We start from the raw sequence: 21,577 nt of genomic DNA, 5'->3' as shown, positions 1-21,577 counted from the left end.
TTATAAATCAAATTTACTTAATTCTTAACGAGCTCCAGCATAAGCTGCTGCACTATCTGAAATTATAGCAATTACTTTTGCACCTAAGTCAACTCCTGCATCTTTAATTAAATCCTCAATTTTAGGAATTATTTCAATCATACGTTCTCTTTCACTGCTAATATCTGATGAATTCCATATTAAAATTTTACCCGAAGATGTAATAAATAATGATCCAAATATATGCTGATTTAATACATTCTTCCATCTATCAAACGCTAATGTTACACCAATCTGATCATTACTTAATTTTTCATTTTGTAATTTATCTATACTTTCCGTTTCATTATTCAATATACGATTTGATAGTACTTTTCGTCCTGATAAAATTAGGTGTGGATTTAAAAACTCAAATAAATCTAATGTTGCTTGATTTCACTGGTAAAAAAATGATTTATCCTACACATATCTTACACATATTGGGTACTCAAAATGTAGAAAATCATACACAAATAATACACATATCATACACATATCGGGTACTAATATATATATCATACATATATCGCATTAATATATAGAGAATACATATACATTGTATACACTCATATATACTATATATATGTATCCATACGTTGCATTTATACGTGTATTATTTGATGTAGATGATTTTCTACATTTTGAGTACCCGATATATGTAAGATATGTGTAGGATATGTGTAGGATAGACCATTTTTTTACCAGTGTTTTTGATCCATTGAAGTGGAAATCCATTTGATACTGTTACTCTTAATAAAAGACGTTCAAAAACAGGTTGCTCTTTTTTTGTAGGCGTCCGAACAAGAATATTTCCCATTACATTATCACCAGTTTTAACTGGATGAAGATGGCGTTTAGATAACGTTGTTGATGTTGAGACAAAGGACTGAGCTGAAGAAATTTCTCCTTCTATTGTTTTAAAAAATACAGTATCAAGATTACTTTGCATAGATTCCAAGTATCTTAACACCTTTTCTCTTCCAATCTTACCAGAATCTGAATCTGCTATTAAACGTTTTTTCTTTGCAATTTCCTCACTTTCATTGTCTGTTAGATTAATAATAGCATCTACTTCTTTCTGACTACCAATTTTTTCCCGAAAAAATGCACAATTTTTTAAATGATTTTTTACTTGCAGTTTTTTATTTGTAAATGTAAGCTTTGACAGTTCGTTCTCTTCTAAATTTTCAGAACATGCAAGACAAACAGCATAATTATTCCAATTATTTTGTTTGCCAAGCACTTTTATATATTGTGTTAAACGATGATTTTTTGGTTTATATTTTCTTTTAGTACTCATTTTAGAAAGTGTGAGAAAAAGATGATTAAATGACGCGTTGATTAAATTTTTTTATTATTGTACAAGATTATCTATTACCGAAATAGTATTAGAAGCATTGGAAGCGGTATTGATCTTCCAATAGCCAATTCCAATAGTACAAAATTTTGATTGGAAGCTTCCAATGCACATGACCTATTGGAAAATTGAAATCTTCCAATACTTCCAAATCTTCCAACAGGCCTTCCAATTCCAACAAAAAGTCATTGGAAGCCTTCCAAGCACATCACTGGTATATAGCATTACAGTTACAACACTTTTTGTAATACTGTAATTAGGCCGTAATGCTGTAATTGGGTCGTAATGCTGTAATTAGGTTGTAATGCTATAATTAGGCTGTAATGTCATAATTTTTAATGGCATAAAAATTTAAAATAAAAGTAATGAATTATAAAAGTAAATTGCAATAGTTTATATGTCATGTAATTTTAATTTTTAAGGGGTATATAAGACGCGTCACATTTTTTTTGTATTTTGTATACGCATTCGTGTAAAGAAAAAAATTATATAATGAACTAAAATCCCTAGGGGTAGATGGAAGGTGGGAAATATTAAGTTTTTTTCAAAAAATTTATATTAAATTAGCATAATATCTTTAATAATAATTAGATGATTTTATACATAATTTACATATACAAAAAAAAAATCATTATTACCGTATAATCCTGAAATTAAACACCCTTTTTTTACTATAGGGGTGCTTAATTTTAGGTGATTTTATAAATATTACTTTCTCTTTAAAAATTTTTGAAAATTGCATCGCAAAATTGAGATTTAGACTGCTAATTCATACTACGATGGTACTACGATCGATAATTTGTATAACTGAATGATTTTTATAAATATGGGACTTATGCGAAATATGTTTCGTAACCTGTTTAAAACTCTCACAAAAAAATGCTGAAGGCTTTGCGCAATAAATAAAAGCGTTTCTCATATTCTGTTTATTAAAAGAAACAGGTTATCACTTACGCTAAGCTATACGGACGAAATAAAGCGGCAAGACACTTTGATCTTAACGCCAGTATAGTAGGACATTGGGTTACGGCAAGCAAAGGCTGGGATTCTGAACTTAACCAAGACAGTAAACGAAGTGTGGAGCCAAAAAGCCTTTTATCCTGAGGCTGAAGAAAAGCTGTATACTTGGCTTATTGAACGAAAACGGATTGGCTGTTACTTATACAATTCTACGAATTAAAATGCAAAATATCCTGAAGGAGCGTGAAATGATAACTTTATATGGTGGTTCAGCAAAAGAATTTAAAACTTCATGTCAGTGGATATTCTCCTTCATGAAAAGATATAAGCTATCCTGGAGATGACACACAAAGATTTCTCAGAAGCTACCAAGTCAAACAGAAGAAACTTTGGCTAAATTTCATTAATTTATTAATAACTTGAGAACCAGAAAATCTTTTGACTTATGCAATATTTTCAATATGGACGAAACTCCAGTGTGGTTCGATATGGCGGATAATTTTACTATTGATCAAAAAGGAGAAAAAACTGTTCAGATCTGCAGCACTGGCAATGACAAAAACTGATTTACAGTAGTTTTGACATGTGCTGCGGGTAGTATCTTTTTTTTCAATTTTATGATAAGAAACTTTTAAATTTTACAAAAATTCATGATTCCAATTTATAGATGGAACCAAGCTTCCTCTAATTTGTATCTTTAAGGGTAAGCAATTATCAAAAGGTGAAAAAATACCTCCTGGAGTAGTAGTATGGTTTCAAGATAAAGGTTGGATGGATAGCGAATTGATGAACCGGTATATTGATTATCTAGGTAGGACTCCGGATATCTAATATAAAGGTCATAATGGACTTTTGGCCAAAAACACCCCTTTTTGCTGAAACTCAAAAAATCGTTTTTTGTAAATATCTCAGCATCCAGTAATTCAATTTTAATGAACTTTTTTTTATTTTGTAGCCCTCATTTAGCTCTACAATTTAAAAAAAAAGTTCATCAAAATTGGACCACTGGATGCCGAGATATTTACAAAAAACGATTTTTGATTCCAAAAATGGGCCAATCTGCCGAAAGTGTGACTTATGACCTGTTTTGGAGATATCCGGGGTCCTATCTAGGTGACGAAATTAACAAGAGAACTGGAGCTAGAGCTCCAAAGTTAATGGTTTATGATTCTTTTCGAGGATACTTGGAGAAATCAGTAAAAGAGAAGTTCCGTGATTATGGATTTGATTTAGGCATTATTCTGGGTGGCCTAACAAGTTTATGTCAGCCGCTTGATGTTGCGATAAATAAACCATTTAAAGCAAACTTACGTAAGGAATGGCACTTGTGGATGGCTGCTGGTGGTGCTGGACAAACAAATAAAGGTAACCTTTGACGTGCCAAATTCAGTGATGTGTACGCATGGGTGAAATGTTCTTGGGATGGAATTTCTGATGAGATCATCATTGATTCTTTTAAAACTTGTGGTATCTCAAACGCTTTGGACGAAGTAGAGAATTTTGATAATGAAATTATTGATATTAGTGATGATGATCTGGAGGATGGTATTAATGATAATTTGGAACACGATTAGAGCTCCGAATCGGATCGGGTAAAATGGGTCACCCGATGGGTTAACCCGAAAAATTCAGATCGGGTAGGTGAAATATTGATCTGATATCAGGTCGGGTCAAGCCTTTAACCCGATCCGGATAACCCGAGTTAGAGTATATAATAATAAATTCAATTAATTGCTGATCGTTTGATTATTGTATACTATAAATAAAAATTAACTAACCAAATAAGTAAGTTGATTTACTTGATTATTAATATATATCAATCTAATTTTTTTTTTTCACACGTCGCTTAAAAATATTCTTTTACAAAATGTAATATTCTTTTACAAAATGTCTAAGCGTCGTTATCGTGAAATTAATGCAGATATAGAAGAAGAAACAACTGAATTTGCTCCTACGAAGAAAATCTTGAAGAAGTTGAATCGAGAAGATGGATTAGAAAATCAAGTAGAAGGCGGACTACCGGATAATTCAAATTCAGGTTTAAGTACTTTAGACGAAAATGATAGAAAAGGAAGCTTCGTATGGAATCACTTTGATAAATTTAGAGATAATAATGGTGGTTTATGGGCAAAATGTCGATATTGTGGGTAAAAATTAACACAATAGTCAATATATATTTACTAGTAATTGAACAAATTAGATAATTGTTACAATACTTAATAGAGGTGGTAAATATGATATGAGTAAAGGTGGATCAACTGGTAATTTAAACTGTCATCTTAATAAAGTACATCCAGAAAAAATCAATCCTTCTATTGCGAAGCAAGCTGAATTTATGAAAAAATTTATACAGTCAAATGAACAAATAGGAAGTATAATTTATATTAATTTATTTTATTTTAAAGTAATAATTAATAATTAATTTATATACATTTACAGAAATTTTCTAACGAAATCTTTCGTAAAAATCTTGCTGAATGGATTGCCGCTGATGATCAGCCGTTCACAGTTGTAGAATCTCCTGAATTTCATCATGTAATACATTCTTGCAATCCAATGGCGTTCATTCCTTCAGCAGATACAGTGAAAACGGATATTTTAAAGTTATATAAAACCCATCAATCAAATATGCAAGATTTACTACAGGTTAGTAAATATCAATTGTGATATATTGATATTGATATTACAATTAATTTGATTAAACTACTAATTTATCTTTAATTAAAGAATACTCCAGGAAAGATAAGTTTTGCAATAGATGCATGGACATCACCTAACATTATTGGATTAACGGTATAACTGGACACTTTATTGATGTTGATTGGAATGCTTAGGAATGTTCTTGTAGATTTCATTGATCTTTCAGGACCTCATTCAGGTGCAAACTTGGCAAAGGCATTCGCAGCATGTCTTCAAGAAAAAAAAATATTAACGAAGGTAACTAATAAGTTGGTTTGAAATTTTATGTATTAAGTAAAATAAAAACTTTTAAATTATTTATAATTAGATTCTTGGTATCACTGCTGATAATGCAGCAAACAACAATACTTTTTTAAAGTCATTTGAACATACATGTACTGAAAATCGAATCAATTTTCACCATAAATGAAATCATATAAGATGTATAGCACATATCATGAATCTTACAGTACAGGAAATATTAAAGCAAATTAAAGCTGAAGAAGCACAGGATGAAGACATGATCTTGGAAGAATTTTGCAACAGCCGTACTACTCATACATATGAAATGATACCTAAGGTAAATATAATAATAATATAAAATAAAATCAGAATAATTAATTATAAATTTCTAACTTCTAATAAATATTTAGCTGAGAAGACTTATCGTAAAAATACGCGTTTCTCCACAACGTCGTGCAAGGTTTTCTTCCCAATGTGATCTTTATGAAGATGTTAAAAATCTAAATCTCGTTTTGGATGTTAAAACAAGATGGAACTCGACATACATGATGTTAAAACGTGCTCTTGAACTTCAAAAAGCAAGTATAATCTTGAAATTTTAAATTATAATTTATAAAAATGATTAACTAAATATGTTAATAATTTTATATAGCCTCTCCATGATACAACAATGATTGAATGTGAATTGGAAGAATTTTCTATTTCTACAGAAGAGTGGAATCAGATGAAAGAATTATGTCGTGTATTTGAGGTAAAGTGTTTATTAGATTTCAATGTAATTTTAAATTAATTAATAAATTATTTCTAAGTATAATTTTATAATTTTAGATCTTTCATAAAGCTACTGTAGAAATGTCAAAGGCACAATATATTACCCTTTCTTCATCAATTCCTGTTTACAATATTTTATTGGATCATTTAGAAAAGCTTCACGACAATAAAAACAAAGAATATTGTACAATTTCCGAAATAAGAACTGCTATAACAAAAGGGTATGAAAAGCTCAAAACGTATTATGCCAAAACAGACGAGTCACATGTTTACCCGATTGCTACAAGTATTGAATATTTTATTTTATTTTATTTATTGTTTAATAATTAATATGTTTATGCATTTATTAACTTATTATAATTTTTTTTTTAGTACTGGATCCACGAATGAAATTAAAGTATTATCTTCAACAGGAATGGGAGCAAGAGTATATTGATGCTGCAATAAAAGTTATCAAGGATACATACAATGAACATTACCAAAATGATCCTTTATTAAATAATAGCAACTTAGAAGTTCAAGAAAATGATCAGGAAAATTTTTTTAGCTTATTTGAAATTGGTAATGATTCATCTGAAGAAGATGAATTGGATGAATACCTTCGAAAACCAGTAGTTAGTTTTAAGATGAATCCTTTACAATGGTGGAAGGCAAGTATATTTGTAAAGTTTTATCTGAATAATATATACGTAATTTAAATAATTTAACTATCTAAATATTCTTTTTAGGCGCACGAAGCTACTTATCTGCGTCTTGGCCATGCGCGAGATTATTTAGCGTACCAGGTAAAATGTAAATTAAGATTATTTATTTAATTTTTAATTAATTATATTATTAACAATAGTATGATTTTCGATTTTAGGAACCAGTGTACCTGTTGAAAGAATTTTTTCAGGTGGGACCGATTTGATAACAAAAAAGCGTTCTAGTTTAGGAATTGAAACAATTCGAGCGTGTATGTTGCTTAAAAATTGGATTAAGTATTCTAGGCCGTTTAGCAATTAATATTAGCGCTAGTATTTGGTAATATAATTAAAATTTAATCTTTTTTTAATATTAATTAGTAATTACATTATAATAATAAATAATATAACGATATAATAAATTATAAAAATATGATATTTGCAATTTGCGATTTAAATTGATTTTATATATTAATCGGGTTGATTTGACCCACGGATCAGGTCGGATAAATCATAAATTTACATTGGGTTACATTTAGTCTGACCCGAAAAAAAAATATTGGATCGGGTCAAGTCAAAAACCCGACCTGACCTGACCCATTCAGAGCTCTAAACACGATGTTAGTGATGACAATTTGGAGGATGACATAAGCTGTGATGATTCGGACATTGGTATAAATGAATAGATAAAGTAATAATTTTGTATCATTTAATAAAGTTAATAAAGTTAATTGATTTGTAATTATAACATTTATAATGTTTAAATAATAAAAAACTTCAATTTTTTGGGAGTGCTTATTTTTAGTATATATATATAATGTGGGGTGTTTAATTTCGGGGGGTGCTTAATTTCAGGATTATACGGTATTATTTTTTTGATATTATTTACCCCTTAAAATTGAAATTACACGGGCACATATTTCCTAAAATCCGAAATCCGAAATCCGAAATCCGAAATATAATTCCGGCCGAAATTAACGTAATTTCACTTAAACATGTAATTTCAGCCGAAAATCATAATTCAGCCAAACGGAATGCATATCTTTCCTTTTTTGGCGATAGCCGTTCCACAAAATTGATTTTAGTTAGAACGACACTGGAATTTTGTGTAACATCACTTCCTTTTTAGGATATTTGTTAATTTCTGCTAAAATTAAGTGCATAATTCTGGCCGAAATTACATACTTAATTTCGGAATTACGGCATTACGGATTAGTTACGGCATTAAGACCTAATTACAGTATTACGACCTAATTATGGCATTACAACCTAATTACAGCATTACAACTTTTGCTTTTTAATGTAAATAGGTTGCAACCTATTACATATGACACTGTGTCTTAATATTACAGTTACGGCTAACATCTTTACTCTGGAATTGATGGATCAAAAGTTATTTGCATTTTACTGTTTTTAGACATTCAGCAATAACTTCTGATCTATTGAACTTACAGACTTGAAAATACTGCGGTTAGATGCGTCTCAATTAGACGAATCCAATGAATCATAAATCGTTAAATTCTGATCACTGGACGTTGAAATAATGTGATTTAATGGTCATTTTTTAGAAGTGTCCGGTAATAGCATTAATATTAATGATTTTCCTAGTATAACTACTGGCATGTAATCAAAAATTTGCAGATTATTTCCAAAAATAGATGATAAAAATTTACCAAAACAATTAAGTACTATGCAGTTTTAAAATCAAATCCTTTTAACTATAATTAACTTGAAGAGAAGGCAAGCATTCCTATATAAACAATGATTTTAAAAGCTGAATAATTATTGTATAAAGTTTCATTTAAAAAAAACCTAGTTATGATCGGTAAAATTGATCACGTGACAATAATTTTTGGTAGTTACGCTGGTGTCCAGTTTGTACGTACAACCATAATATAGTTAATTTCTTAATGCTGCTGAACGTGGCTAAAATTACACTAAGTTGCATTTCAGGTGGTCGCCTAATACATCATAATAATTAAATTTATGAGACTTACTTTTATTTCCATTTTGACTAAATAAATCAAGTACAGATACAATAATTAATACAATTTTCAAAGCAGACATAACTAATATAATGCAACATTTATAGTAAACATATCAATACACGTAGAGAAAAGAATACATATTAGGTATTTCAAATAGAAGAATATGAATGAAAAATTATAAGAAAAAAAACAAGAATAGTTTGAAGTTATTGGCTATAAAGTATTGGGATTCATTTATCCTTCAAGAGCTTAATTGTTCCAATTGTGTGTCAACTTTAGCAATAACCTATGTAAAAACTTCACATTAGACAATGATTAGGGTAATCACCAAAGGAAAAAATAAAGACATACTTGATGAATATCCGGCCGATCTTTGGGGTCTACCTTTAACATAAAACTGATCAAATCCTTAAACTCTGGAGAATATCTATATTAAATATAAATTAAGTACATTTGAACCTTGGTTAATCATGTCACAAAAAAAAATTGTTCGTTAATTACTTGTCTTGCTCAGTGGGGGGGAAACGAAATTGTGCGTTGAGGACAGCTAAAGCAATCGATCCACCTTGCTCATTAATATTGTTATCGAATGGTGATGATCCGTAAGCCATAGCATATAAAGTACATCCTAATGACTTTTTATGAAAAAAATGAGGTTAATTTAAATATGAGTAAAGACTGACTTTTTTACCAACTTACCCAAATATCAACTTTTTCATTAAGTTCAACATTAGTCTTTACATCAAACAACTCTGGTGCCCGATATGGCATAGTGGAATGTTGACTTGCTAAGTCTTGTTGCATTAAAGCTTCATTGCGAGTTTGAATCTTTATTCGTGCTCGAACCAAAGACCCAAAATCCATCAATATGGGTTGCGAATCAGCATCATCTGTTAGCAAAATATTACTATGAAAAAAATTTTATTAAATTACTTGAAAAACAAATAAAACTAAATTGAAGATAATAAGTGCTTTTATTTACCCAGGTTTAATATCTCTATGTGCAAATGGTACAACACCATCCTCATTTTGTGAATTATTGGATTGTAACGATATTGAATTATTCATTTCATTTTCTATTCCATTTAAATTTGAATTCGTTATTCCATTCTCTGATCGTAAAGGAACACTAGGAAATCTATAAGTATGAAGAGCTCTAACAGCATAGCAAATTCCTCTAAAAATTTTCAACATTTCTTTCTCACTAAAATATTTATTATTTTCCAAATTATTGTTGATGACATCTTGAAGTCCGCTCTATATCATCAACTTTAAATATAAATATGTTGAATTCTAAATACGAAAGTAATGAATAATGACTAACCTTATAATATGGTAAAAATATATAAACGATTTTACCACCGTTTTTATCTTGAACAACACAAGTATCCTAACACATAAGCTTATTAACCTAAAATTTCAATTTCTTAAATATTGATTGAATATGCAAACTTACAATGACTTTGATAATGTTCTCATGTGAAAATAATCTATACATATCCACCTCCTTCATGGCATCTTTCACGGAATCGGAACCAAATTGACAACGAATCTTTTTTAAAGCGTAATATCGACCAGTGCTGGTATCCTGTACCAGATGAACATAGGAAAATCCTCTATATAGTCACAGATTGATTTAACTTTTATATCTAAGGATCAGAAGAAAACATAAATACTTTAAAATAATACTCACCCTTCACCAAGTAATTTTATCACCTTGAAGGTTCGGCGATTTATGTGAAGTGTTGGATTCGGAAAACAACAAGAAGTAACGGCATATAGAGTGTCCCGCACTGAGCTCAATACTAAGGACATTTTGGTGTATTTGATATTTAATTAAACTATCTTGATGAGGTTTCTTTTGAGTAAATTTCAGATTTTCCCGTTGTAAAATTTTTTGCTTGGGATATTATATCATTTTGCCAATTCAATAACAAAATTCCTTGTAATACGTTTGGATATATCGATATATCGGATATATCGAAAAAACACTTATCATCACGTGCAAGTCGATAGAAATGGTAATACGTCTAATACCTAATCAAAAAAAAGATCTGTATCATATAAAAAAATAAAAATCGTTTGTCAAGAGAACTTATATCTATCGACTTTCAAAATGGATCCATCACAAGTACCAAATCTTTATAAACAACAGCGAGGTCCTCCAAAGGTAAATTTTATATACTTAAATGTTAAATGCTTTGTTTGATTTAAAATTTTGTACTTCTATGTAGATCAAAAACAAAAATCCTGCGCCGATTCAAATTACAGCTGAACAAATTCTTCGTGAAGCCAAAGAGAGACAAGAATCTGCGAAGAAAGCACCTCGTCAAAAGATTTCCGACTTAGAAGAATTGTCAGAATATCGTTTACGTAAAAGGAAAGAATTTGAAGATGCTATAAGAAGAAATAGATTAAATATCGGAAGTTGGTTGAAATATGCAGCATGGGAAGAAAGTCAAAAAGAATTAAATAGGTTTCTTTATTAAAAGACTTAAATTTTTTTATGTATTCGAGATATTTAAAGTTTAAACTTCATGCAATCACTCTTCTTATAGAGCGCGTTCGATATATGAAAGGGCATTGGATGTGGATTCGCGCAACGTTACCCTTTTTATTAAATATACTGAAATGGAAATGAAGAATCGCAATATCAATCATGCTAGAAATTTGTTTGATCGCGCTGTTACTTTATTACCACGAGTGGACCAATTTTGGTGAGTTCTTTAATATTTAAATATGGGATTATCAAATAGTTTAAGTTGACTTATTAATTAATATTATCAAAGGTACAAATATACTTATATGGAAGAAATGTTGGGAAATGTTGCAGGAGCACGTCAAATATTTGAACGTTGGATGCAGTGGGAACCGGATGAATCAGCGTGGAATGCTTATATAAAAATGGAAAAAAGATACAAAGAAATTGATAGAGCAAGAGCAATTTATGAGAGGTTCGTTAATGTACATCCAGAACCAAAGAATTGGCTGAAATGGGTTAAATTTGAAGAGGAGCAGAATAATTTGGGTGAATATTTCTTTTTTTATCCTATAGTAAATTAAAGAATAATTTACCTAATAAGTACCTATTATTTTATGCATAGAGAAGTGTCGAGAGATTCTTAGTCAAGCCATTGAAGTACTAGGTGAAGATCATATGGACCAAAAGATATTCATAGCATTTGCAAAATTTGAAACTAGGTTGAAAGAGGTGCGTAGTTGTAGTTGCATATAGTCGCAGAAAATTGGTATTCTTTTTCTTTTGATTTTACATATTTTTATTACAATTTTAGTTTGAAAGAGCACGTATTATTTATAAATATGCGTTGGACAAGCTACCTAGATCCAAATCTGAATCACTATATAACGCGTACACTCAATTTGAAAAACAACATGGTGACAAAGATGAAATTGAAGACGTGGTGGTTGGAAAGCGAAGGTTGCAATATGACGAGGTAGAGATTAAACAACCTTAACTATTAGAAAGATAACATTAAACTCATATTATAGCTTTTTTTTAAAGGAATTAGCAGCAAACCCAAAGAATTATGACATATGGTTTGATTACGCGAGATTAGAGGAAAATGCGAGCGATATTGAAAAAGTTCGTGAAATTTACGAACGTGCCATTGCACAAGTACCTCCGACACAAGAGAAACGGTTCTGGAGGCGATATATATATTTATGGATAAATTATGCGTTATACGAAGAGCTTGAAACCAAAGTAATTATGGATTGGATTTCGAGAAATAATGTTTACCGTATTTTATATATTGTATAGTAATAATATGCTTTTGATCCGTTAAACCAGGATTATGATAGGACGCGCCAAATTTATCAAGAATGTTTGAAGATATTACCTCACAAGAAATTTACATTTGCAAAGATATGGTTACTATATGCACAATTTGAAATACGGCGTTTGGACTTGCAAGCGGCAAGAAAGAGTTTGGGAATGGCAATAGGTATTTATTTTATTTTATTTATTTTTTATAATTATATTATTATTTATGTAATGCTTATCATTGATATTCATAAATTTAATTCCAAACAGGGATGTGTCCAAAAGATAGATTGTTTAAAGGATATATTGAAATCGAATTGCAGGTAAATAGTGTGTATATTACTAATTTAATCGTAATAGATATTAATAGAAGTCAATTTTATGTTAAAAGCTACGAGAATTCGATCGTTGTCGTACTCTATATACTAAATATTTGGAACATAATCCATCCAATTGTTATGCATGGATTAAGTTCGCGGAGCTAGAAAGAATGTTAGGTGACTATGACAGATGTCGGGCAATATTCGAATTGGCTGTAGAACAGCCCACTTTAGATATGCCAGAGTTATTATGGAAAGCGTATATTGATTTTGAATTTACAGAAGAGGAATTCGAAAAGACGCGTCTTTTGTATCAACGTTTATTGGAAAAGACTGGTCATGTTAAAGTTTGGATCAGTTTTGCGCAATTTGAACTAAATGCTGATGAAGGAGACAAGCAAGGTGCATTGGAAAGAGCGCGCAAAGTATTTGAGAATGCTTATCAAAGCATGAAAGAAAAAGAATTGAAAGAGGAGGTACTCGATCTCTCATAAATGATAAAATTTTATGTTTATTTTTCGCTTTCTTTATGATATTTTAATAACTCTTAATTATTCAATAGCGCGTTTTGCTTCTTGAATCATGGAAAGAATTTGAAACAAACCATGGCAATCAGGAAACACTTTCTACCGTTGAAGCTAAAATGCCTAAAGTCGTTAAGAAACGACGTAAACTTGAGGAAACTGAGGGACAGACAGGTGTTGCTTGGGAAGAATATTTTGATTACATATTTCCTGACGATCAAACTCAACAACCTAATTTCAAATTATTGGCAATGGCGCATGCTTGGAGGCAACAGGTTTGTATAACTTTTTCTACAAGAAGTAATTATATGGTTTTAAATTCTTTTTTCATTTATTATAGCAACAACAGCAACAGCAAAATCAAGAGATTCAAGAGTAGCAACAAGCACAAATTTCTATTAAATGATATCTCGGATTTTTTATATTTTGAAATATCTGATTTTGGGACCCATCGTTATTGGAGTCGCATACGTTCAAATTTGCGTATTAATACTTAGGCCAGCGTTTTCCTCAAAGTTGGGAACTATCTTTAAGGACAGCTGAATAGATCGAATATTATAATAATTCATAAGGTACAATAAATAGATAGTTATTGATCAAATCAGTATTGATTAATTAATTAATTAAATTTATAAAACAAATATTATATATGTGTTAATTAATATATCTATATATGCATACAATATATGTATATAATAAAATAAATAATGTATTATTAACTTCCATCGACTCGAAAAATTCAATATTATTTTTAACCTAATCAATCGTTTTTTATTGCGTCGTACTTCTATTACGATTAAAAGACCATCCTTTTTTAATGGTCATCCTTCTATCACCAAATACAATTGATCCTTTACGTGTTGTTTGTCGTTTTTCAATAACTGGTATTTCCGTAATTGTATCACCATTAGGACTATTGGGAGGAATATTCCCACTACTACCTTCCGAAGATTCAGATATCCGTTTAGTATATATAGAATTATTTGATATATTGCCTTGCGTGCTGATAGAGTTACGTGAGGAATTGAAAGTTGCTGCTGCTACTCGTGTTATGATTGATGAATTTGAGTTTGTAGGTGATATGGGTGATGTCTGTTCAGTGTTTGTAGGTGAATTCGTATACAAAGAAGTGACGCGGAACGGTTTGTTGGTATTTAGTGGAGGTAGGAAAGATGGAGACGGTGATATCACGGTAGATACAATTCGATTAGGTGGTGGTGTCATTACCTTTGGTTCGGCAATTGGTTCCATATTTCTGCTCTCTGCTAATCGATTTATTTCTTCTGCGAAGTTTTTCAGAAAGACTGAAAAAAAATATATATATTTTTAATTATTCATATAATTCAGAGTAATACTAAACGATATTTTTTTAATTAACATACATTTAACTAAAGTATCATGCAAAGGTCGCATGTCTGTAGACACAAGACGATCATGTATTTCCAAGCATCTATCAACAATATCAACCTATTTTTTTTTTGGAAAAAAATTTTTTTTTAATTTTTTAAATAATATAATCAAAAAAGTCACATTTAATAAGATATTGACCTGTTCGTCGATAGCTTTTTTTAGTTGATTTACAAATATTTCTTTATCCGGATTAGATGCTAAAAAGTCATCACCAAAAAAGGCTTTTTTGTACATTGGAACACCACCGTTAACAGGTGCGTCTACTGCTCCATTTAATGACATGGACAAGGGATTCGTATTAACTTTACCAACTGCCTTGGATGATGTAAGATAAGCATTGTATTTGGCTTCTAAAATTTTCAATTCGCGATTCTTAGCATTCATAGCTAACACTGCATTTTCAATTGGCGAAACTTCAGAAACAGTAACTTGAATTATTTCAGAACGACGAAGCACAGTTGGAAAATGATCTTCTGAGACCATTATGGTTTTTTCAGTCCATAAATCCAAAAACTCATTTGATGATTTTACTCCATCAGGATTTTTATTTACAGGTCTTGAAAAACTAAATGTATTTACCGAATTGTGCTCATAATATGCTCTAATAGATGAAGGAACATCTCCTTTGAAAACAGGATGATTACTGTTAGGTTCAGGCATAACAGCAGTAACTTGTAAAAATTGACCATCTCCATAAAGAATTTCATCAGAAGGAGTACTATTTGACTTCAGTAATACTGCTTGGGGATGCTTATTTTGCATACGTTCACAAAAAGCTCCAATCTTTTCCCATTCATAACCACGATAAATAAATTGCCGATTTTGTAAACTTGCGGGGAATCCTCTACCATAAAAACCTACACGGAAGTATTCACTGAAATATCGTTCTTTCTTGATTACATTTTCATGTAATACGGCTTGTTGCTTCAATATGTTACTGAGACGTTGATAATCATAAGTTGTGTATTCAAAATGATGAGCCAACTCCTTACATATCTCAATCCCACATTCCCATGCTTTACCCTTTACAAAATAGTCTAATATTTGTATATATAACCGTTCCTTTCTATCAAAAGGTGATTGTTTTGGAAAATCCATTTCAGGTAATGCTTCAACTTCTGAATTTGGGTCCCAATCATATAAATCTGAATGTAACTTAAGAGTCAAAGCAGCTTCTACAAAGTTATGACTATGAACTTGCATTTGAACAAGTTGATGTACATATTTAATGTAAATTTGTTCTCTATCGATAGATTTTATAAATTTCATCAATTTCAATGTACACATTATACGATCATCCTGAAACTCTTGTCCCTCCGGTAACTCGCGAACACCTAATAATAGTTCCAAAAATTCGCTAAGAGAGTCTAAAAACTTCATTACTGTTTCACGTAAAGCTTCTTCAACTGCAGCATTTTCAAAAAGTCTACGTAATTGGACTATGAAATATGCTCGTGATATTTCATCTCCTTTATTCTCAGACATAAATAATTTATCTAAAGTATCAATAATATCCGATTCCATTTGTTTAAAATCTTCATCCATTGTATATTGAGTAACAATCATACCGAATAATACATTTATGGCAGCAGAACGTAATTCATCATGATGAGATAAACATAATTCTAAAATTGGTCCCAATAAAGTATTAATGAAACGAACTTGATATCCGCCTAATTTACCATCTTTGCCATGTTCCCATCCTATAGCATCCCATAAAGTAGATAATAATTTTGCAGCTCTTCCTCTAAGATCTCCAGCTAAACGCCATATTGCACGACGTTTCTGAGGAGTAAAATTTTCGATTACTAAATGTTTACTTGTCAATAAAGATAATAGGCAGTTAAAATATTCTTTCCACAATTGTTCATTGAATGTATCTGGAATTTCTTTATCCGGGATATAATTTTTTTCCATTAAAGATGAAATAGGCTCAAGGAATTTCAGAAATACTTTATGAGCCATTATATTCATGTTTAACCATGACTCTGGGAAAGCTTCATTTAAAAGTATAGATCGAGAAACTTGAAATAATAAAATCAAAAATTCTGCTGTTGCTTCATGTCCTTCCCTATAATAAGTAGATAAAAAATGTTCCTTCATATGTTCCTGAGTTAATAAAAACATTATTTGTAGTATGACAGCAGCTATTTCACCTAATCCTGATGAAAATGAATTCTGTAATGGAGAGAGTAAAAATTCTTTTGAACTTCTATATGAACCCGTTGTCGATGTCGGTGCAGTAACACCAGACAGCGAGTACGACCAAGAAAATATTGCTGAAGATAATACGGCCCCACTAGACGCTGTTCGCTCTCGTTGAGGATGTATTTCATCAGCTGTAATGTGCAACTCTCGATATGACTCACATAATTTCATCATAAGTGGTAGAATAACCTTAACATTTTCAATTTCACTCTCTTTAGTTTCTTCATCAGTCGCTCTTTCAATTGAGCATTGTAAACTTTCTAACATAACAGCAATAATGGTCACGCATAATCGAATACCATCTTGCCATTGCATCCTTACAGAGTCATTATCACCATTTTGTTTGCTAGTTCTTTCCCATTTACCCATATGATCTATAACCCATTCAGATACTCCTCGTAAAAGAGTTGCGCGAGATTCCGCATTTTCAAATAAAGGTCCACGACAAAATTGAAGTATAACTAATAATTTATATGCTAATAATTTACCCTTTGGCAATCTGACGGATTCCGTGAAACGGATTGCAATTTGTACAAGATCACCAGGAGTAAAGCATTTTCCAAGATCTGTAAAAATAGAAGCGAAATGTTGTAATGCTAATGTTTGTGTCCCAATTATAGACTGAGGTGTTGTTATAGACATTAGCTTATCAATACTTTTAAATAAGGAAAATAGTTCTTCTTTGAATTGTTCTTCAACATAATTACCAGACAATCCCATATTGGATTCTTTTGTTCGCTGAAGTTCGCGAGATCGCATTATTATCTTAAAAATATATTGCCAAACTTTTATAGCTGAGCGCAAACTTTGAGCATTATCTGGGCTTGTCGGATTACATACAAGTCGATTCATTGAACGTATTAAATGAGAAGACGCGGCTGCACACGAAAAATGTTTTTCAATATATACATCAAGTACTGGCCTAAAATTCATGAATCGCCTATCAGACACTATTCCAAGGATTATAACAAGGGCATTGAATATTAAATCATCAAGCTCTCCTTGTTGATTTCTTGTTGATACGAGTATACCAAAAAGTGCATCAAAGATATCTTGGAGAAATTTGACTATTTCTACTTCACTCACAAAGGTAAATTTCTTCAAAACCGGCATTATCTCGTTTACATCTGACATAAGCTGCTTTTCCCAATTTAATAATTTAAGGAGGATTTCATTTTGAGTGTACTTTGTCGAACATAAAAATGTCCAGATTACTACAGTATCTTTAGAAGAAGGAACCATTTTATGTGAAGAATGTGAATTTACGGAAGAATGTGTTGAGGCTGTATCAGAAACTGTAGCAGTGGGAGACCATGGTGCTTTGAGGTAAATAGAAGGATTCGTCCATTGCTTATCATATTTATATAAAACAAGTGAATGTTTACCATCACTTATAAATGCCCTATTTTCGGAAAATAAGGGCATATAAGCAAACGCGAAAATTTTATCCTCTTTTTTATCCTTAGTAGAACGATGCCGAAAGGTAAGAAATACGTGAGCCTGTTCAAATAATTCTACCGGGATATTTAATTTAATCAATTCACCCCATATAGGATTATTTGAATGATAAAAAACCAGGGATTCAAATTGTGAAACTTTAGGTTCACCAGCTCCTTGTGATATCACATTTTCTAAGGTTTCTCCTGTGTTTAACTTCACTTCAGCTGTCACTTGAACATTTTTAGCCGTTGTAGTGCGACCTTGCGTAAAATCTCCTGATATAAGTTTAAGATAAATTTCATTTCTTGTATCCCCAGGAAATACAACATCAGCAAATCCAAGGCGAGATGTGATTGGAATATCTTGGAGTAGCGCAGGATTTTCTTTAATAATAGTTGTGGTCTCGCCATAATATGGTCTAAGTGAGACACTAACCATTTCAGCACGTGGAGATTTTTCATACTCCTTAATGTGATTATGCATAATATCTTCGTGTAGGGTAGCAAATGTTGACTCTTGAATGGGTACATATATGGGCATCACATGCTCACTGAGAGTTTCCTTCTCTTTACCTTGAAGAAGATGAGTTATTTCGAGAACGGCACAACCAAACGGCCTACGGAAAGTTTGTGGCGTTATTCTTCCATTAGATTGTGATAATTGATCAACTTGATCCATATCTTTTGATGATTTTGAAAATAATGAAGTCATTGAACCACCTTCTTTTGTAACTTCCTTATCCTTATCGGCTAATTTCATACTTCCTGTACGTACAATTCTGCATACAAGATAAATTTGTTCCTGGATGTCATGAGGCGAAAGATCAGTAAAAATTGTCCGAATTTTGCCAATTTTGCTTTCATCTTTTGGAACACCATTATGGTTCAATATAATAAAATATTCCTCAGTAATAAATTTTGAGTCCGCTTTTGTATATAATGAAAAATAAAGTTCGGTATATTCCCCGGGAGCTGAAATGGAAGCAACCCAAGCTTTTAGATCTAAAAAGACATGATAAAATTTCGGTGCATGGCTACTATTGTCAGTGGTTGCTGAACCTGAATTTTGGGAATGGAAGTAACTACTACCGGAAGGTGCTAATGAAGAGGGACTTATAGGACTCATAAGAATTGAGTCAGACTTTGATTTATCTACATTTAAAAGTGACAATTGAGACTGCAATTGGTAAAGTCGAATAGCAGATATATTGGTCTCATCTGCTAAAAAACCTCTTTCGGGATTTCGTACGATAATATCCAAATCCTGAATTAAATTTCCGGAAACTAACTTATTAATAAGCTCTTTACGTAATTTGCTTAATTCATCTTGAGATAAGGTTTGGGCTAATAGTTGTCGACGTCCTTGTAATAAATTATTTATTTGATCCTTGACTGTTGTGAACATGTCATATTTTCGCTCTTCCAGATATTTTGGTAAAAGACTACTCCATTCTCTTACTGTGCTAGCAATCTCATCCACCAATGGTTCAGTTTTACCACTAATTGTATCATCGCCGCATTTAAGAGACGGTAAAGGAGGTGGAGGACGATTACTTCGTTCACCTCTCGGAGAAAAGGGAGCAGAATCGCTACTATGTGTATCATATACTTGTAATTCCAAGTCTTCTAAATATTCTTTTATATAAACATGATTCATTGGAAAAATTCCGACATAAACCTGAGGTTCTTCGGTTTGGCGTAATTGAGAAACGACATAACCACGATACCAATCCCCTTGTTCCTCAAAAACGTATACTTCATCACCTACTTCAAGAGTGACTTGATATGTTATAATGTGCGAATTTGAATTTTCAGAAGATATCGATGCTGTATCAGATGAAACATTATTTTCAGCAGCTTCAGGTACAGGTGTTTCTTTTGGCTTTTCCGGAAGTTCTTCCTTAGGATAGTCTTGAATATCTTCTTGAGGCCTTTCTTTTGTTGAATCAGACGAATTTGTTTGCGCTCCAGGTGTAAAAGGATAAATAGCAAACCCATATCCAAATCTAGGCAAAGGCGTCCAAACGGAAGTTGATATCATATTTTATGAGGTCGCAATATTGTTTTTCAAACTATTGCGATAAAAAAAAAAAACGTTTATGGTACGATCTTGTTTGTAGTTTCGTTATATGAGAGCAATATAAGTTAGGAATTTAAAATTGTTCGAAGGAAATGATAGGAATAAATATAAAGGAGAGACTTATGTTTCGATGTTGCAACCGTTAATGAGATCTAAATTTTATTTTATTTTATTTTTTTTAAAAAAAAAAATAAGTAAATGCAGTTAGAAAAAACGTCTCGAAGTGGATCGTATACTCCACCTGCAAAGGTGACTTGCACCGTTTTGATTCTCCTAATGGAAAAGGAGATGATGGAAATATAAGCGTTAAAATTATGCTATTCAACAAAATCAACCACACGTTAATATAGGCAGTACATGAAATACACGCTTCCACGTTTTTTTGGTTTTTTTTATCATTTTGGTGAAACAGTATCAATGTAAAACGAATATAAATTGGATTTTCCTGCATTCTAACATGTTTGTTCTTGAAAAGACAATCTATAAACTCTAATTATCAGTTATATTAAAAAAGTATTTATCCTTTCAGTTAGTTAGTTATTATTATTTTTTTATTTGATTTTTTTTTTTATTTATAATAAGATTGTTTTTTTTCTTTTTTTTTGCAGTCAATAAATACGAATATTTAATTTCCCATAAGAATTAAGAAAACAGCAATTCATAAAAATGCCTGGTTCCGCATCTCCTAAATCCCCAACTAATCAGTCGGAATTATCGGTAGATTCTATTATAGACGAAAATTTAAATATTAACGAAATACTTAAAGATATGGATAAGGCGGAGGGAGCATTAAACGAGCTTGATGAGAGACTTGATAATTTAAATGCAAAAATAGATGCTATGCTGGAAGAGCAAACTCCTAAACTTGAAGATGAAAAGAAGCCAAAACCTACGGAAGAAAAAAAACAATCTTGATTTTTAAATTTACTAAATTTTTTTTTAAAAAAAGAGATCATATAATTTAACCTAATGGTTTTTTAGTTTAGTAATTTTAATTTTTAAAGTTTGTATCTATCTATATAATACTATATTCAAATTATACAATAAAGCTTAAATTAAAATGATAGTTTGATATACCACTTAAAACCCTTTGTCAAACATTATAATTATACC

The 21,577-nt window shown here is 31.1% G+C and overlaps 6 protein-coding genes across 6 annotated transcripts; 2 read left to right on the top strand and 4 right to left on the bottom strand.

Moving 5' to 3' along the window:
* Nucleotides 1-24: 24 nt before the first annotated feature.
* On the bottom strand, nucleotides 25-1,318 carry OCT59_018843 (uncharacterized protein; the record flags this gene model as incomplete). Its single annotated transcript, XM_066135646.1, has 2 exons — nucleotides 25-359; nucleotides 721-1,318. 2 exons carry the CDS (start codon nucleotides 1,316-1,318, stop codon nucleotides 25-27), a joined length of 933 nt encoding a protein of 310 aa, XP_066004912.1.
* A 7,365-nt stretch (nucleotides 1,319-8,683) lies between these two features.
* Nucleotides 8,684-10,645, bottom strand: OCT59_018842 (uncharacterized protein). The gene is made up of 8 exons (XM_025322330.2): nucleotides 10,393-10,645; nucleotides 10,156-10,315; nucleotides 10,024-10,089; nucleotides 9,682-9,956; nucleotides 9,399-9,606; nucleotides 9,201-9,334; nucleotides 9,051-9,126; nucleotides 8,684-8,985 (listed from the first exon to the last, which is right to left on the bottom strand). Exons 1-8 carry the CDS (start codon nucleotides 10,512-10,514, stop codon nucleotides 8,941-8,943), a joined length of 1,086 nt encoding a protein of 361 aa, XP_025166571.1. The 5' UTR covers nucleotides 10,515-10,645; the 3' UTR covers nucleotides 8,684-8,940.
* Nucleotides 10,646-10,797: 152 nt separating this feature from the next.
* OCT59_018841 (NineTeen Complex (NTC) component) lies at nucleotides 10,798-14,051 on the top strand. The gene is made up of 12 exons (XM_025328459.2): nucleotides 10,798-10,869; nucleotides 10,934-11,175; nucleotides 11,258-11,416; nucleotides 11,489-11,727; nucleotides 11,804-11,910; nucleotides 11,993-12,154; nucleotides 12,223-12,423; nucleotides 12,511-12,664; nucleotides 12,754-12,806; nucleotides 12,875-13,279; nucleotides 13,366-13,602; nucleotides 13,668-14,051. Exons 1-12 carry the CDS (start codon nucleotides 10,816-10,818, stop codon nucleotides 13,704-13,706), a joined length of 2,052 nt encoding a protein of 683 aa, XP_025166570.1. The 5' UTR covers nucleotides 10,798-10,815; the 3' UTR covers nucleotides 13,707-14,051.
* On the bottom strand, nucleotides 13,938-20,425 carry OCT59_018840 (uncharacterized protein; the record flags this gene model as incomplete). Its single annotated transcript, XM_025328458.2, has 3 exons — nucleotides 13,938-14,631; nucleotides 14,710-14,794; nucleotides 14,876-20,425. The coding sequence occupies 3 exons, from the start codon at nucleotides 20,423-20,425 to the stop codon at nucleotides 14,099-14,101; spliced, it is 6,168 nt and encodes a 2,055-aa protein (XP_025166569.1). The 3' UTR covers nucleotides 13,938-14,098.
* Nucleotides 20,426-20,529: 104 nt separating this feature from the next.
* OCT59_018839 (uncharacterized protein) lies at nucleotides 20,530-20,915 on the bottom strand (the record flags this gene model as incomplete). Its single annotated transcript, XM_066135644.1, has 2 exons — nucleotides 20,530-20,616; nucleotides 20,706-20,915. 2 exons carry the CDS (start codon nucleotides 20,913-20,915, stop codon nucleotides 20,530-20,532), a joined length of 297 nt encoding a protein of 98 aa, XP_066004911.1.
* Nucleotides 20,916-20,918: 3 nt separating this feature from the next.
* OCT59_018838 (uncharacterized protein) lies at nucleotides 20,919-21,548 on the top strand. The gene is made up of 2 exons (XM_066135643.1): nucleotides 20,919-20,977; nucleotides 21,073-21,548. The coding sequence occupies exon 2, from the start codon at nucleotides 21,131-21,133 to the stop codon at nucleotides 21,377-21,379; it is 249 nt and encodes an 82-aa protein (XP_066004910.1). The 5' UTR covers nucleotides 20,919-20,977; nucleotides 21,073-21,130; the 3' UTR covers nucleotides 21,380-21,548.
* Nucleotides 21,549-21,577: the final 29 nt, after the last annotated feature.

Source organism: Rhizophagus irregularis, chromosome 28 (assembly GCF_026210795.1).
Source record: "Rhizophagus irregularis chromosome 28, complete sequence".
Lineage (NCBI taxonomy): Eukaryota > Fungi > Glomeromycota > Glomeromycetes > Glomerales > Glomeraceae > Rhizophagus > Rhizophagus irregularis.
Note: the sequence above shows the minus strand (reverse complement) of the source record. Positions and strands in the feature narration are given on the sequence as shown.